This window comes from Palaemon carinicauda, chromosome 30, assembly GCF_036898095.1.
Source record: "Palaemon carinicauda isolate YSFRI2023 chromosome 30, ASM3689809v2, whole genome shotgun sequence".
Taxonomy (NCBI): domain Eukaryota; kingdom Metazoa; phylum Arthropoda; class Malacostraca; order Decapoda; family Palaemonidae; genus Palaemon; species Palaemon carinicauda.
In genome coordinates this window covers 29,775,586-29,792,391 of record NC_090754.1, presented here as the reverse complement: position 1 = coordinate 29,792,391, position 16,806 = coordinate 29,775,586, and the positions used below count along the sequence as shown (strand labels likewise).

General features: G+C 42.1%; 1 protein-coding gene across 1 annotated transcript in view; it reads left to right on the top strand.

The window, feature by feature from the left end:
• hop (tyrosine-protein kinase hopscotch) overlaps positions 1-16,806 on the top strand; it is a 243,615-nt gene that overhangs the window by 41,905 nt on the left and 184,904 nt on the right. Inside the window, exons 6-8 of the mRNA XM_068353566.1 lie at positions 2,473-2,627; positions 15,746-15,847; positions 16,120-16,282. Of these exons, the coding sequence (XP_068209667.1) occupies positions 2,473-2,627; positions 15,746-15,847; positions 16,120-16,282 (420 nt within the window). The remainder of the gene's footprint in view (positions 1-2,472; positions 2,628-15,745; positions 15,848-16,119; positions 16,283-16,806) is intronic.

Here is a 16,806-nt window from a genome sequence, read left to right as displayed (position 1 = left end):
AATCTTTGCTTGTGGTTATTTGAATAAATCCTGAAGTGAAGGGAGTTTCCTCGGCACCTCTGTAAGCAGATGTAGAAGGTCCAGAAACCTTTCTGGATGTTACCAAATCGGTGTTATGAGGATCATCGACAGATCTTGTGATGCCCTTACTTCATTCAGAAGCCTCCTTACTAGGCAGAAAGTGGGGAATGTTTAGACATCCAGATTGTCCCACTGATGTTGGAGAGCTTTTACTTAAAGACCTGGGGATCTGGTACTGACAAGCAGTACACCGGAAGTTTCTTGTTGAGGGACATCCAGAACGGGTGTATTGCTGGCGAACCCCACAAAATCCTGAATTTTTTGGCTATCTGATGATTCAGAGACCACTCGAAGCCAACTATCCGAGTCTTCCTGCTTTGTTTGTTTGCCAGGATGTTTTTCTTGCCTGGGATGAAACAGGGTGATTGGGCTACTGAGTTGTCTTCTGTCCATTATAGGATTATTACAGCTAGATGGCATAGTTGCTGTGAAAAGTACGTCCTTGTTTGTTTATGTGCACCACTACCATGGTGTTATTGCTCATCAGTGCCACAGAGTGTCCTGGAAGGAGCTGTTGGAATTTCTTCAGAGCCAGAAAGACTGCTCTCATTTCCAGGAGGTTAATGTGGCACTGCTGTTCAGAATCAGACCACAGTCTGGAGACCATGTGCTACAACAGAGGAGCCCCCTATCCTTGTTTTGATACATCTGTGAAGAGCATCAAATCCAGGGGAGTTGAGATTAGGTCTACTCCCTTAGGAGGTTGGTATCTAGCACCTGCCAACACGGGTCTCTCTTTTGCTCTGGCCCTACTAGAACTTGAAGGTTGGGAGGGTTGTTGTACTGAGACCAAAAGATCTTCAGCTGCCACTGAAGAGAACAAACGCGAAGACGGTCGTTGGGAACAAGACGCTCCAAAGAGGTCAAGTGCCCCAATAGGCGAGGCCACCAATGTGCTGGTGGCGAATATTGTACAGTCAGCCCTTGCTCTTCGCAGTAGTTAGGTTACAGGATGCAAAAGGGGATTTTTGCAAATAAATAGTGCATTAGGGTGGGATAACTCCTAACCTAAAAAGTCATACCCCCTTACCAAAGAGCAAATGGAGTCTCCACGGATGAACTAAAAAGTCTTTTGAGACATACAAAATCCTTGTAATACACACACATACACACACACTTTGTGAAAAATGTTTCATTTTAGACAAAAGATTTGCCAGCCAGGCCAAAAATAAAATAGTCACCCATCACAAAGAGTTGAAGAAAATTGGTTCAGACAACAGAAAATGTAGCTGTAGTCTATAGTAGGGCTAACTATAATAGTACAGTACTTATGGAACTGTATATTTTGTATATGTACAGTATTGTACTCTATGTATTGTATTATTTTCCATTTATTACTGCATTATGCTGTAATAACTACTTAATTTACAGGTATTAACAGTTAGTTTAGGTATATTGAATGGCTCAAATGTATTTGGCAGTACACTATCTCTTTGTGGTTTTACTGTAGCTTTATAAGATTTAATGTGGTGCTTTGTAGGGTTTGGAACGAATTAGGCAATTTGCATGTGAAATGTGACTCACAACACAAAAAAAAAATCACTTTACGAAAGCCACTCCAGAACTAATTAATTTTGTGTTGTGAGGCATTGCTGTACCCAATAAGAAGACCATCAGGACTCTCAGAAATTATACCTTGTTACAAATGCAGTCATTCATTCACCAGTTCAACTCTTTAAAAAAAAAGCCAGAATTAATGGAATCAGACAAAATTGATAAGGAAAATTTTCAATAAAATATATTCTACACCAGAATCGCAAAATGTGATCCTATAAAGTTTAATTTCATAAAGACATGTCCCATAATTAAATTAAAACCTATTTCCAATCTCCGTACCCCCATTTAATTCTAACAGCTAAGTTGTCAGATGATATAAAGGGTGTGCAATTGAATGTGAAAACTAAGGGTTTGGTAAATGCATCTCAAACTTAAACACTGCTGGCTGATTGCCGTTGTTTTATCTCCAAAAAATGACAGAAGTGTCTAGGATGTTTCTGGGACTAATCGACTAATTATAAGTAATGAGTTTGTAAGAAAATCAATTTTGCTTTAACTTATAACATAATCTGTTATCCAAGAATTTGGTTTCAGGAAAGTTTAATTCATACAAGGTAAATTGTCTCTGATAAAGAAGGTTACTTAAATGTGAGTATGTTGATAGGATGAAATATTTAATTTGATCAGAGGGATTATTTAGATTTTTATTCAAGAATCGAGAGACAGTGCAGACATATTCTGACCTTGGGTGTTTTAGCATAGCAGGAGGAAAGATTATCATAAGCAAATGTGAGGTGATGTAAGATTTTTTATTATTAAAATTCATCAGAATATTTAAATATGTAATGTTGAACTTTTATTTTTGCTAGCTTTGTATTTGATATTGCTTTTCAGCCATGGACCCATCTATGTCGAGTGGAAGAACTAGTGTTTGTATCAATGCGCTCTCAAGATTTGACTGTGGAAGTATCACGTGCTACTGGTGTTCCTTGTTACTTCAAGTTTCAAGCTTTGGATGTACTCGAATCCTTTGTTAGCTGCCTTAGTGGGTAAATAGTAATTTTTTTTTACTAGAACCTTTTACAAAAAATATTTCCGTAGATATTTAAGAATTGCAATCATGTTTTTAACTTTCTTTTCACTTCCAATTCAATAACTGCCTACTTTAAAAAAAATGTATTAACTCAATATAATCATTAAATTTGAATTTGAAAAAAAAAATATTTGGACCCAGCTAAATATACTAAATCTACAGTATATGGAGATATCATGCTTGAAAACTTGAAATTGGACATGGAAATCTTACTTAGAAATAATGTTATTTTGCTTGCACCCATGCTAGCATATATTCATTTATTAGAATTACCATCACCTCATTTATATTATTACAAATATATCTTTATCCTAACACATATATATTATATATACAAACATTATACTGTACATACATATATATATATATATATATATATATATATATATATATATATATATATATATATATGTATATATATACATTATATATATATATATATATATATATATATATATATATATATATATATATATATATATATATATATATATATATATATATATAGTTTTCTTCTGAACTGCCATGGTCCTGCAGTTCAACTGAATTTTTCAAAATAAGCGCCATTAGCGCACGGATATCAACAGGCCAGCTGTGGTCAACTTTGACCATTGCCTTGATCCTACCCTTGACAAATATCCATGTATTACAATATCTTTATCCCAAGCTTTAGTGAGAATGAGAGAGATAGAGTAAATTATCATCATTTTCAATTCCCTTGAGAAAGAGAGAGAAGGTAAGGTGCAGGCTTATTTATTATTTCATTTCTTTTATTTCATATTTACTGGATTTGAGAGAGAGTAAGAAGGGAAGGAATAATCAGCTATAGTAGGATCAGAATTGGGTGGCAGTCCATAAGCACTCGCATCCACAGTGTAGCGAATTAGAGTCAAAATGTGATCATTTAGTTCCAAGAGAGACACTTTGTTTTGGAATTTGTCCAATGTCTAAACATACAAAATGTTGGCTTATTAAAGACCCGGGAAGCCATTCTTTGGTGGGGTACCGAAAATCCAGAGTTTTCTTTACACTATCATAGTAGGCTGACTTTACAGGAACCATATTGAAATAGGTTGCCACGGGTACTTTTTTATATTTATATTCATTGATTATCCCATATATACCTATATACTGTATATATCATCATCATCATCTTCACCCTACGCCTATTGATGCCAAGGGCCTTGGTTAGATTTCGCCAGTCGTCTCTATCTTGAGCTTTTAAATCAATACTTCTTCATTCATCATGTCTTAGTATATGCTTCATAGTCCTCAGCTATGTTGGCATGGGTCTTCCAACTCTTTTACTGCCTTGTGTGGCCCAGTTAAAAGTTTGGTAAACTAATCTCTTGTGGGGAGCCCGTAGAGCATGCCCAAACCATCTCCATCTACCCCTCATCATGATCTCATCCACATATGGCACTCAAGTAATCTCTCATATATTTTCATTTCTAATCCTGTCCTGCCAATTAACTCCCAATGTTTCCCTGAGGGCTTTGTTCTCAAATCTACAAAATCTGTTGGAGATTGTCTCATTGTCATACCATGACTCATGTCCATACAGAATTTTATATGTAATTTCAGGCAATTTGATTTCCAAATTTTACTTAATGTAACCATTGTTTAATTTACTTTTTCAAACTTTCATTAAATTCCAATTCTGATGGCCATGTATTAGATTTCATAGTTCTTAAATTATTTAAAGGATTTTACCTCATTTATCCTTTCTCCTTCCAATGATATTTCATCTTCCAGTAAATTTTCCATTCTCATTAGCTCCGACTTTCTTCTATTTATATTGAGCCCTACATCATATGATATTTAATGCATTTTGGTAAGCAAATATTGCAAATTCTGTTGTGTTTCTGCTAATTAGGACAGTTTCTTCAGCATACTCTTGGGAGAAACAAGATGACAAATTTGGAAATACTGCAATTTATTTTTCCTAACCATGCAAACCTGAAGCTTTTTACTATGGAGATACATTTAGACGACAGCTAAAACTAGCTGTAAAATTTTTAGCGAGGTAAATTACTGTACAGTGCATTAGATGCAGTTCCGTACTGTATTTTGATATATAAATATGTTTTGTACTTCTCAATGGGCTTGTTTTGGAATAAGAAGACTCAGAAAACTTTCATTGCCAAGGAGGAACGCCATGCTCCCAATTTTAAGGCAGCAAAGGAGAGGTAGGCTAATAGGTTCCCATTTGGAAAAGGAAAAGGAATTGCAACAGACCTCAACATTCCATGGAAATATATTTGGGTCATTAAATCAATTTAATTAAGTGCATTTAGATAATGTTAAACATTCTGAGAAAGAATATTGCATAATCCTGTTTTTTGGGCTCAAGCCATGTCGTCCTGATGGAAGTTCCTTAAAGGCAGCTTTCTAGGGTATATTACAACTACGGCGATATTCCCAGAGAATTTACCTTAAGGTACCCAGAATTCTAACTCCTGGAGCGAGTATCCCTAAAAAAGACCTTAGGGATATCGTAAATATCAGTGGACGTATTCTTGACACGCCTCATAGCAATCTATACCCCGAATAGAGTTAACACTTCGTAGGGGTCAAATGGCAAGAAAACGAAAACGATAAGAAAGGGGGGGAGCCGTTCGTAAGGCATCTCTCCTCCCCGTTTCGTAAGCGTGCCCTGCGCCGCTCGCGGCGCCATCTGTATTCCTTTTTGCGTAGCTATACAACTCGGTGTTTTTCCCTGTGTTACTACCAAAATCTTGGATTTACTCGTTGATAATGCTTTCTCCAACTTCTTCTGCCTCGGATAAGTTGAGTACTATTTATTTTATGTATAAATGTAGGCTCTTGTTTAAAATTAAAGTAATTAAAAGAGTTATCTTTGATACAAGAGCTGTTGCCTGCTGGAGGCGTCATGGACGCTGTTGCTCGCTAGAATAGGATTTATTTGTTAGCAAGAGCGACGTTCCCAGCCCCTTTGCGCTTTAATAATTAGCTGCTTAGCTTAATTAGGAATTCTGTTATGATGCGATAGTAGTGTGCCTGGCGAAAGTTTTGCCTAGGCTGACCAACACTAGTCTTCGTAGGCTAGCTGTTGGCCCTTGTACTTCCTGCATGATAATTAGCCTTCCAAGTGTGATTTTATATTGCTTAAAGCGTTAGGCAACGTTATACATATAAGCTTTTTTCGAGTACTTTCCAAGATAGTATTGGAGTGAGTTTCGGTGAATTAGGTAATCGATTCTCTTAGTGCCTAGGCTAGGTTGTCTTAGGTCATTATAATATTATCTGTTTCCCCGTCTGCTCCCTTCTCTTCGGGGAAGGGGCAAACCCTGTCCCTCTGTTTAAGCCTTAGGCTTAACTCTAGTGGTTTGTTTGAATTAAATTTCAAATATATCTATGCTGGAGTAGTACTGTACCTTCCTGTTCCAACTGGATTGGTTCAGAGGGGGACAGTACAGCAGTGTATTAGTCTGAGTCCGGGTTGGTCTAGCGTGGGGCAGAGTCTCCCTTGCTGACTGACACGGACATAAGGGGTTTATTCCCCTTGGATCACCTTGTTGGGTTCCTGTAGTGATCCCTTCGCTCGGTGACCCCTCAGACTTGTCCTCTTTGCCGTTCTGGATTCGGGATATGTTCCCTTTCTGGAATAGCAATTCCTTCCTTGCCTTGGTTTTAGGGAGGCAGCCAGTAGTGCCGGCCTCCCTCCCGGGATTTCTCTGGCTGGGATGAGCTCTCTTAGTTGGGAATGACCCTTAACCAAGGCAAGGTTGGATAGGACCCTCTGTCCTTCCCTTCTATTTTTCCGTTTCCTTTGTGTCAGTCGTCCGCATCCGTACCTAGCCTAGGTTAGGATGGGGAACTGACGTGGTCCCCTGTCGGCCGGCAGAGTGTGCCGACCGGCAGAGACCCTTTCTTTTGTGTGCTGCACGGTCCTTTCTTGGTCCCTCCACCGCTGCCGTCTGTAGATTCAGTAAGCAGCGGTTAGGAAGCCTGACTTAGTGTCTCCCCTTCCTCTCGGCACTCTTTCGGGTGCCGGGCACAGAGGCTCATAGCCTCTTAGCCCGGAACTCATTCTGTTGTCTTCTTATGTGTTGTCCTTGCCGTCTGCCGGCCTACAGGCCGGCCGCCGGTGGGGGGGGTGTTCTCCAGTTCTCTTGCTGTCGGTCGGCGGTGGTTATATACCTTTGCCGGCCGGTCTCTTGCTCATCTGCCGGCCACTATGAGTGGCGGCCGGCAGCCGAGCGCTACCTGGTGTGGAGGCCAGCCGGCAGGGTTTGCTTACCACTGCCGGCCGGCCTGCTACACTGCCCGGTTAGCCGGCCACTAAGAGTGATGGCCGGCAACACAGTGCTACCCGGGTGGCTGCGGACCGGCAACCACTGCCGGCCGGTTCAGGCATGGGATCTGGAGTTCTCCCCAATAGGGGTGATCTGGAGTTGTGTACTTGAGATCTACCTTTGGAAAAAAGGGGGGGGGGGGGGGTACTGACTGGCAATAGCCGGCCGGCACACCACCCTCATGTACTGTATCAGTTCTTTCTTGAGTGGTGTATTCAACCAAGGGAGACCATGATATAGTAGGTTACAACACTGTCTTTTCTAACTTACTTGTGTTACTTTGTGCAATCACTTGGTGTCGCCTTACAAGGATAAAAAAGAGAATTCTTTTCATCCCTGGCCAGAATGGTAAAATTTTACCTTAGGTGTGAGCTACACCTAATTTCCTTGGGAAATATGATCTCTGGTTATTCTAGTAAAGACTAACTACGTGACTTTTGGCTGGTGGGCTTCCACAGGTGATTGTGTGGGTTTCACAAGTAAGTGTCTTTCCCTTATTCTTTGTGAATACTCATATTTACATGTGAATTGAAATTCACTTGATATTCATGGAAAATTTCTTCTTTTACAGGAGGAGCATCCGAAGTGTGATAGTGTCTTCTGCAATGTCCGCAGCAAGAACTTTTGCGGACATGTCTCGTGTAGGAGGCACGCGGCTTGCGCAGCCTCCAATGATGACCATCGCTACTGGGATCCGCAGGTATGTGCAGTATGTACTAACCTGCTATCAGAGGCTTTTGAATCCCCTAGGTCGGCGGAGTCAAGGGATGCAGCGAGGGAGAAGCTCCGTTTATGGGTAAGGGGTTTTCAGAAGAACACCACTGGACCTTATCTTCCTAATGAGAAGATGAGGGCATACCTTTTTCCCAAAGCTTCCACTGACGCTGTTGTTCCCCAGCCTCGGCCGGAGATCCCTCTCGTCCAGATCCCAGTGGAGGAGGATGTTGCGGATGCCATGCAGGACATCCAGCTGGATGACAAAATGTCTGACTTGTCCGATCGTGCGGAACAGGATCTCCTCGCAGAGGGTGAGGAGGAGGATCAAGATCCTATTGCCGTGGAGGAAGAGGTTCCCGTACCTTCAGACGTTCCGGTTCAGACCCCTGAACCTATCCCCTCTACTTCGTCCGCTCTTCCAGCAGAGCTGGGACAGGCTCTCTCTTCCATCGTTGGTATGATCCAACAGATGCAGAGGGAGAATAATCAGAAGGCCGCTACTTTGGAGCTCCAGATGCAGAAGATCACAGCATCACGTGGACCTCCAAAGAAGCTCAACGTGAAGGACCTTCCTCTGTGCTCGGATGCCAACCCGTGGAGATATGCCGAGCACATGCCGATGACGATCGGGAAGATCGTCATGTCGGAGAAACTGGGCTCAGTTCCCCTTGAGGAGGTGGAATTCTGGCCCAGTAGAGGGGCCTACCCGGACTGTTATGTCCGTCTGAAGAAGGAGCCGGCCTCGAAGGAGGAGACGGAACCGAAGGAGGTGATCATCCTGGATCACTCCAAGGCTCAAGCTACCCTAACATCTGCATTGAAGGAGAGGGGGTTCTCAAACTCTAAAGTTGCTGCTTTGAGTAAGAAGCACCCCTCCTTTGTATCCTCCCCGGCTAGGGCCTTCCCCTTTATGCAGAAAGGGTTCGCGGCCGTCTTGAAGGCGGTTGAAGCTGGCAAACCGTGTCCATCTCTGGAGGAATGCAAACCACTGTCGTTGGCCTTGCCGCTGGATAATAAGGACTGGAAGGAGGTACACCTCACTTTCTCGGTTGGGAAGTTGGACGCCGACATTGCAGGTCAGCAGTTCGGCGAAAACCTTCCCAAGCTGTCGGAATTCCTCCTACGGAGGGAATTGGACACGAAGGAGCGCCTGGCAGCCTCGATGTCTCTCCAGACTAACATGGAGACAATGGCTAGCGACCCCAAGATGCTTGAGATGTTCATGGTAATGGCCAAGATCCATCTGGCCACGGTGACTAAGGACCTCTATTGCTTTGTCAAAGCGAGGAGGGCCTGTAGAGAGTTTGTTTTCGCCTCGGCCACAGTGAGGCATGAACCCAAGAGGCTCATTTCATCTAGCATCTGGGGTAAAGATCTCTTTCCCAACGAAGTGGTCAAAGAGGTGGTGGACAAGGCAGCCACTGAGAACCGTAATCTTCTCCTTAAGTGGGGCCTGTCCCTTAAGAGGAAGTCTTCTCCTGATGAGGGCCCTCAGCCGAAAGGAAAGGCGAAGAAATCGAGGTTTTCTTCCCGTCCAGCCAAGCCTTTCAGACCACAAAGACAGCAGCAGCAGCAGCCAGCTTTGCCTCCGGTACCACAACTGGTAGCCCAGACCCCGACCACCTTCCAATGGGTACCCCAAGCCGTGTCATCAGCATCCCCGGCATTCAATCCAGTGTTCGAAGGGCAATCGACCACGTTTCGAGCAAAGCCCAGAGGTGCAGCCAGAGGTTCGGCGAGACGCCCCTCTAGGGGAAGAGGATTCAGAGGTGGTCGCGGCCAGGGAGGCAAGACTGCAGGGCAGTCAAAGTGAAGTGTCGCCGGTAGGTGGGAGACTACAGTATTTCCGGGATCGCTGGACCTTCGATCCCTGGGCCCACAGCCTGCTCAAAAATGGACTGGGTTGGAGTTGGTACAGTACTCCGCCCCAGTGCCCTCAATTTTTCCAACACTCCACCCCCGTTTTGGAGGAGTACATCCAAGATCTGTTGGAGAAAAAGGTGATCCGGAGGGTAAAGTCCATCAAGTTTCAAGGGAGGCTGTTTTGTGTTCCCAAGAAAGACTCGGGGAAACTCAGAGTCATTCTGGACTTGTCACCACTCAACAAGTTCATAGTGAACCACAAGTTCAAGATGTTAACGTTACAACACATAAGGGCCTTACTGCCCAAGAGGGCATATACCGTCTCCATCGATTTGTCAGACGCATATTGGCACGTTCCAATAAGTCGCCGTCTCTCCCCCTACCTAGGATTCAAGCTACAACAAAAACTTTATGCTTTCAGAGCGATGCCCTTCGGGCTAAACATAGCCCCAAGGATCTTTACGAAGCTTGCGAGCGCAGCGCTCAAACAGTTACGCCTAAAAGGGTTCCAGGTAGTAGCCTACCTGGACGATTGGTTGGTGTGGGCAGCATCCAGAGCGGAATGCTTGCAGGCTTCCCTACAAGTGATTCAGTTCCTGGAATATCTAGGTTTCATGATCAGCAGAAAGAAGTCTCGTCTTTCTCCAGCTCAGAGGTTCCAGTGGTTGGGAATTCACTGGGATCTAGTGTCACACCGTTTTTCCATTCCGATGTCGAAAAGGAAGGAAATAGCGGGGTCTGTCAGGAGACTTCTAGGTTCCGAGAGGATATCAAGACGCGAACAAGAGAGGGTTTTGGGCTCTCTTCAGTTCGCATCAGTAACAGACCCAGTGCTAAGAGCACAGCTAAAAGATGCAGCGGGAGTCTGGAGAACCTTTGCATCGAAAGAGCGAAGGGACTTGAAGAGACCGGTCCCACTTCGGCTACGTTCTCTTCTCAGACCGTGGTCTCAAGCCAGTCGTCTAAAGAGGTCACTACCTCTTCAACCCCCCCCCCCCCCCCCGTCAGTGACAATCCACACAGACGCCTCAAAGGTAGGGTGGGGGGGTCACTCCCATCGGAAAAAAGTGCAAGGGACCTGGTCCAAGCTATTTGGGACTTTTCACATAAACTTTCTAGAAGCTATGGCAGTGCTTCTTACCCTGAAGAAAGTATCCCCACGTCACTCGATCCATGTAAGGTTGGTACTGGACAGCGAGGTGGTAGTGAAATGTCTGAATCGGCGGGGATCGAGATCTCCACCTCTCAACCAGGTAATGTTAGCCATATTTCGACTGGCGGAGAAGAAGAAGTGGCACCTGTCAGCAGTTCACCTTCAAGGAGTCCGGAATGTGACCGCGGACGCTCTATCCAGGGTTACACCGATAGAGTCGGAATGGTCCCTAGACGCAGGATCATTCTCCTTCATCTTGAGACAAGTCCCAGAACTGCAGATAGACCTCTTCGCGACGAAGGACAACAAGAAGCTGCCGAGATATGTGTCCCCATACGAGGACCCCTTGGCGGAAGCAGTAGATGCGATGTCCCTCGATTGGAACAGATGGTCCAGGATCTACCTGTTTCCCCCTCACAATCTGATGTTGAGGGTCCTCAACAAACTGAGATCCTTCAAGGGAGTAGCAGCAATAGTGGCCCACAAGTGGCCGAACAGTGTATGGTTCCCTCTAGCTCTGGAACTACGACTAGAGTTTCTACCACTCCCGGACCCAGTTCTGTCCCAGCAAGTCCAGAAGTCGACTGTCTACGCTTCATTACAGAAAACCCGGACCCTGCAGCTCATGATTTTCTCTCCCTAGCGGTGAAGAAACGGTTCGGAATCTCGAAAGATAGCATCGACTTCCTGGAAGAATATAAGTGAAAGTCTACTAGAAGGCAGTACGAATCAGCATGGAAGAAATGGGTAGCCTTTGTCAAAGACAAGAATCCGCACGAGATCTCTACGGAGTTCTGCCTATCCTTCTTCATCCACCTCCACGGACAGGGGCTGGCGGCTAACACGATTTCTACATGTAAGTCAGCTCTGACAAGACCCATTCTATATGCCTTCCAGGTAGACCTCGCTAACGAGATGTTTAATAAGATCCCGAAGGCCTGTGCTAGGCTTAGACCTTCAGCTCCTCCAAAGCCTATTTCGTGGTCGTTAGACAAAGTCCTTCATTTTGCCTCATTACTGGATAATGAGGAGTGCACATTGAAGGACCTGACTCAAAAAGTGATCTTCCTTTTTGCCCTTGCTTCTGGGGCCAGAGTTAGTGAGATTGTGGCCCTCTCGAGAGAGGAGGGCCGGGTTCAGTTCCTGGATGGGGGAGAACTGAACCTGTTTCCGGACCCTACGTTTCTCGCTAAGAACGAGTTGCCCACCAACAGGTGGGGTCCCTGGAGAATCTGCCCTCTGAAAGAAGATGCATCTCTATGTCCCGTAGAATGCCTAAAGGTCTATCTTCGTAGAACTTCAGACTTCCATGGGGGCCAACTATTCAGAGGAGAAACATCGGGCTCGAATTTATCTTTAAATCAGCTTAGGGCAAAAATTACATATTTTATTCGCAGAGCGGATCCTGACAGTTCACCCGCAGGTCATGATCCGAGGAAAGTTGCTTCATCCTTAAACTTCTTTAACTTTATGGATTTTGAACACCTTCGTTCATACACTGGCTGGAAGTCTTCCAGGGTATTCTTTCGCCACTATGCTAAGCAAGTGGAGCAGCTAAAGAGGTCTGTGGTAGCAGTTGGTTGCGTCGTTAACCCTGCTGTTTAACTCTGCGAGGAACAGTGGAATTATTTGGGACTTTGATTCTTGGGTGAGTGTATAGTTATATGCGTTGGTATAACTAGTAGTGAAGGCTCTGGGAGCCCACAGTGACTGTTCCAGCATTATGGTGATGGTAGCACAAGTACAGACAGGTGTGCCGAGCGTTGCTAACGCTAATGTCAGTGGATAGTAACATGGACGTTAACTTTGATACCTTGGTATGCGACAAGTGACCTGATTGTTTTCTTTCAGATAACCATACATCCATGCACTACGGTACTTGTGTAAATTGTTGGTCATCCACCTATCATATGTATATATTTGTGGTAACCATGTCTATTTATTGTTACTCAATAAACTTGTTCTCGGGAACCTTGCGTCTCCTTCACCTATATTGATTTCATTTTAATTATTGAGCATTTAGCCTATGTATATTAATCGGGGATATCTATAATAGCCTATTCCTTAATGCAAGCCTTGTTGCACTGGTTTATACTTTCCTTAGCATAAAGGGCTCCACCCCTCTCTGAGGACGGTGGCGGCAGCAAGTTTAATCCTACGCAAATATAACCTTTTTGTCTATTTTTACTTCGACCAGGGTGCTGGTCGGGATTTTTTCCCTTGGATGCTGTAGTTCCGTAAGGACTATGCTTTACTTCATATAGAGTGAGACCACTATATTGTACTGGCTGGCGAGTGATTCATACATAGGTATATGTACTCTTCGTTCGTTTCTAGAGTCTAGTAGGACTCCTCCCTGTAGGGGGCAGGAAGCGCTTTCATGGCTTATGATTAGTGAAAAGATGTATAACGGTAACATCTTAGGTCTTTCAGTCGAGTTGACTAAGAAACATTCCTGAGGAGTACGGCACGTATTGAGAATCCACAGATACAGTAATGCTCTGGTATACTTCCATCAGGACGACATGGCTTGAGCCCAAAAAACGGATTTTGAGCGAAGCGAAAAATCTATTTTTGGGTAAGATGGCCATGTCGTCCTGATGGACCCGCCCTGTCCCTTTTCAAAAAAAAAAAAAAAAAAAAAAAGAGAAAAGGGTTGTAGGACCCCTCCCTACATACAGTATCTGTAGCACCTCGTGTATCGCTACAAGGAATACAGATGGTGCCGCGAGCGGCGCAGGGCACGCTTACGAAACGGGGAGGAGAGATGCCTTACGAACGGCTCCCCCCTTTCTTATCGTTTTCGTTTTCTTGCCATTTGACCCCTACGAAGTGTTAACTCTATTCGGGGTATAGATTGCTATGAGGCGTGTCAAGAATACGTCCACTGATATTTACGATATCCCTAAGGTCTTTTTTAGGGATACTCGCTCCAGGAGTTAGAATTCTGGGTACCTTAAGGTAAATTCTCTGGGAATATCGCCGTAGTTGTAATATACCCTAGGAAGCTGCCTTTAAGGAACTTCCATCAGGACGACATGGCCATCTTACCCAAAAATAGATTTTTCGCTTCGCTCAAAATCCGTTTTTTCTTTGACGTCTCTCCTCTGCACTTACTGCATAGGCTCTACAATGTTTAGAATGCTTCCATAGGACTAAAATCACCGGCTACATCACCCCGTGCACTTACTGCACAGCCTCCTAAGAAGCTAATGTCCTATTACCAATCCAGTCCAATCCTTTTCCACCATCCCCAACTGTTCTTAGCATTACAAAATCTATTGTTAGGGAAAAAAGATAGATGACAACACATTCCCTTGGAGCACTCCAATGTTCACTGGAAACTCATTTGATAGGACTCTACTAACATTAACTTTACACTTGCTATGCTTATGAACAGACTTAATCAAATTTACATATTTAAGAGGAACTCCATAATAACAGACTCCACAAAATTGGCTGGTGCATACTATCATAGTCCACAAATGCCATTAAAAGTGATATATATATATATATATATATATATATATATATATAAATACGATTATATATATATATATATATATATATATATATATATATATATATATAAGTAAAATATATATATATTATATATATATATATATATATATATATTATATATATATATATATATATGTGTGTATATATATGTGGATATGTATATATATGTGTATATATATATATATATATATATATATATATATATATATATATATATATATGCATGTGTGTGAGTGTGTATTAAGCTGCAAAAGGAAATGAATAGATATACAATATACAGTGATATTGTATTTCTATAGAAAAATGTGATACCTAAGTTGTCAGTTTCTTGAAGATTCCAGGTAAGTCTTATTTTAGGAAAGAGGATAATATGAGAATAACAGAAAAGAGACCTGGGGTTAGTTTTAAAGTCTTACGTTGGGTATTGGTAATCAAGAAGGATTCAACAATATTTCTTAGGGTGTGGTCATTAACATAGATTATTTTTCCTGGTCTATCCTTCTCAAGAAGAATCTCCCAAATGTCAAAAAGACTGAAACTACTGTATATACTGTAAATCCTACAAAACATTTAAAAATCACATTACATCAGGGATTAAATCACTCTAAGACTGCCACTCAATTTTAATCTGCCTAATTTTTTGAGCCTCAGGTACCATACTTCAATGCTGGCAGGAAGGATGATATTTTTGCACCTATTTCTTTGTCCTTTGTTTAACTCCAGAGGGTCATCATTATACCCTTGAACATTGAAATAGCTCTCTCTCTCTCTCTCTCTCTCTCTCTCTCTCTCTCTCTCTTTTTTATTTTTCCTTCCCATTATTTTTCCTTCCCATTATTTTATAATTTGATGTCTATATCTTCCTTCATCTAATTTTCTTTTCTACGATTATTTGCTCTCTCTCTCTCTCTCTCTCTCTCTCTCTCTCTCTCTCTCTCTCTCTCTCTCTCTCTCTCTCTCTCTCTCTCTCTCTCTCTCTCTTACAGTATTCCTTTGTACAGAAAATATGCCATGAATTTTACCTCATTGGTGGTGTGGAACAAAAGTTAGAATGTTTTGGAAAATATTTTGGAAATGCACCAATTTATATAGAAATAGAAATATTAACAAAGATAGAGACAGAGGGTAAGCAGGCGGGTTGGGGTATGAAGAAAGAAGGCAAGCTAGTGATCTATGGAGATCTGGCAATATTTTAAAACCAGGTGCCTTCCCATATCCGGCATTTCTCACTGTGCTGAGTATAGCAGGATCAAAGCAATCACTACGAATCTTGACAAGTCTGTCATTGAGTACCGCATTCCTCAATAACTTTGGCATTTCCCATCAGAGTTTGTTACTCGATGTATTGAGCAATTATATAGGATATTAAGAACAGACTTGTCCTTTTTGTAATTCTAATTTATGTGTTCAACAGAAATATTCTTCCAATTATGTAAGCTTCATAAATTCTCTGCTAGTATGACAATAAATAAATTTATTACAAAAATTAAAAATCCACAGGTATTATCGACTTTTACGAACATGGACTTTTGATTTGTGTCGAGAGCTTTCAACCCCGTCCCTTGAATACCTTCGAAATAATAAGTGTCATGGACCAATTGGGTATGTAATTTGAATGATATTTTTCAAGAATTAATTTACATCATGTGTATGACTTTCTAAGGCATATTGCAATCCATAAAGTTATTGTATATTGTATCCCCAAACATTTTAACTAACAATTAAAGCAAATACATTTGTATATAGTTTATTTTTCTATTAGAATGATTCTGATATTAAAATATTTCTTAGTGATAACATTTGAATTTATTTATAACATGATTTTTGTTATTCAATTTTGCGATTTAAGAGAAGGGTTGGTATCTCTATTTTAGGAGTGTTTATTCTGCAAGAAAGTTGAAAGAGAAAGGTGGTGGCCTTTTGGGTGTTGCTGTTCTCCGTGAATCCGCATCTGATTACAATACCTATAAACTTGACATCACTGTTCAAGCAGACAAGCCACCAGCTACTCACACTGTTTTGAAAGCAGAAGGACAGGTTAGTCATTTTTCTTTCATCTGCTGATAATAGATTTCACATTTTTCAAAGAAATGAAATTTAGTAAACGTCATCAAGATTTAGTTTTTATCCTCAGAATAGTGTTTTTGGTCTATTACTATTCATACTATATACACATGACATGTGGATTGGCCTTGAAAACAAGCTTGTTGCTTATGCAGATGATGCTATGCTCTTTGCATCAATTCCATCTCTTGAACGTAGACCTGGAATTGCTGAATCCCTAATAGAGATCTAACTAAAATTAGTGCATGGTGCAAATTATGGAGCATGAAGTTGAACCCTAACAAAACTCAAAGTATGATTGTAAGTAGGTCAAGGACAGTGGCTCCTCAACATCACGATCTCAGCATTGATAATGTTTCTTTAACACTATGACTCTGGAAATTTTAGGTGTGATTCCTGACAGCAAATTTACTTTTGAGAAACACATTAGGTATGTGTCTTCTTCAATTGCACAAAAGATTGGCTCATTGAGAAAGTCTTCTAAGATTTTTGGTGAT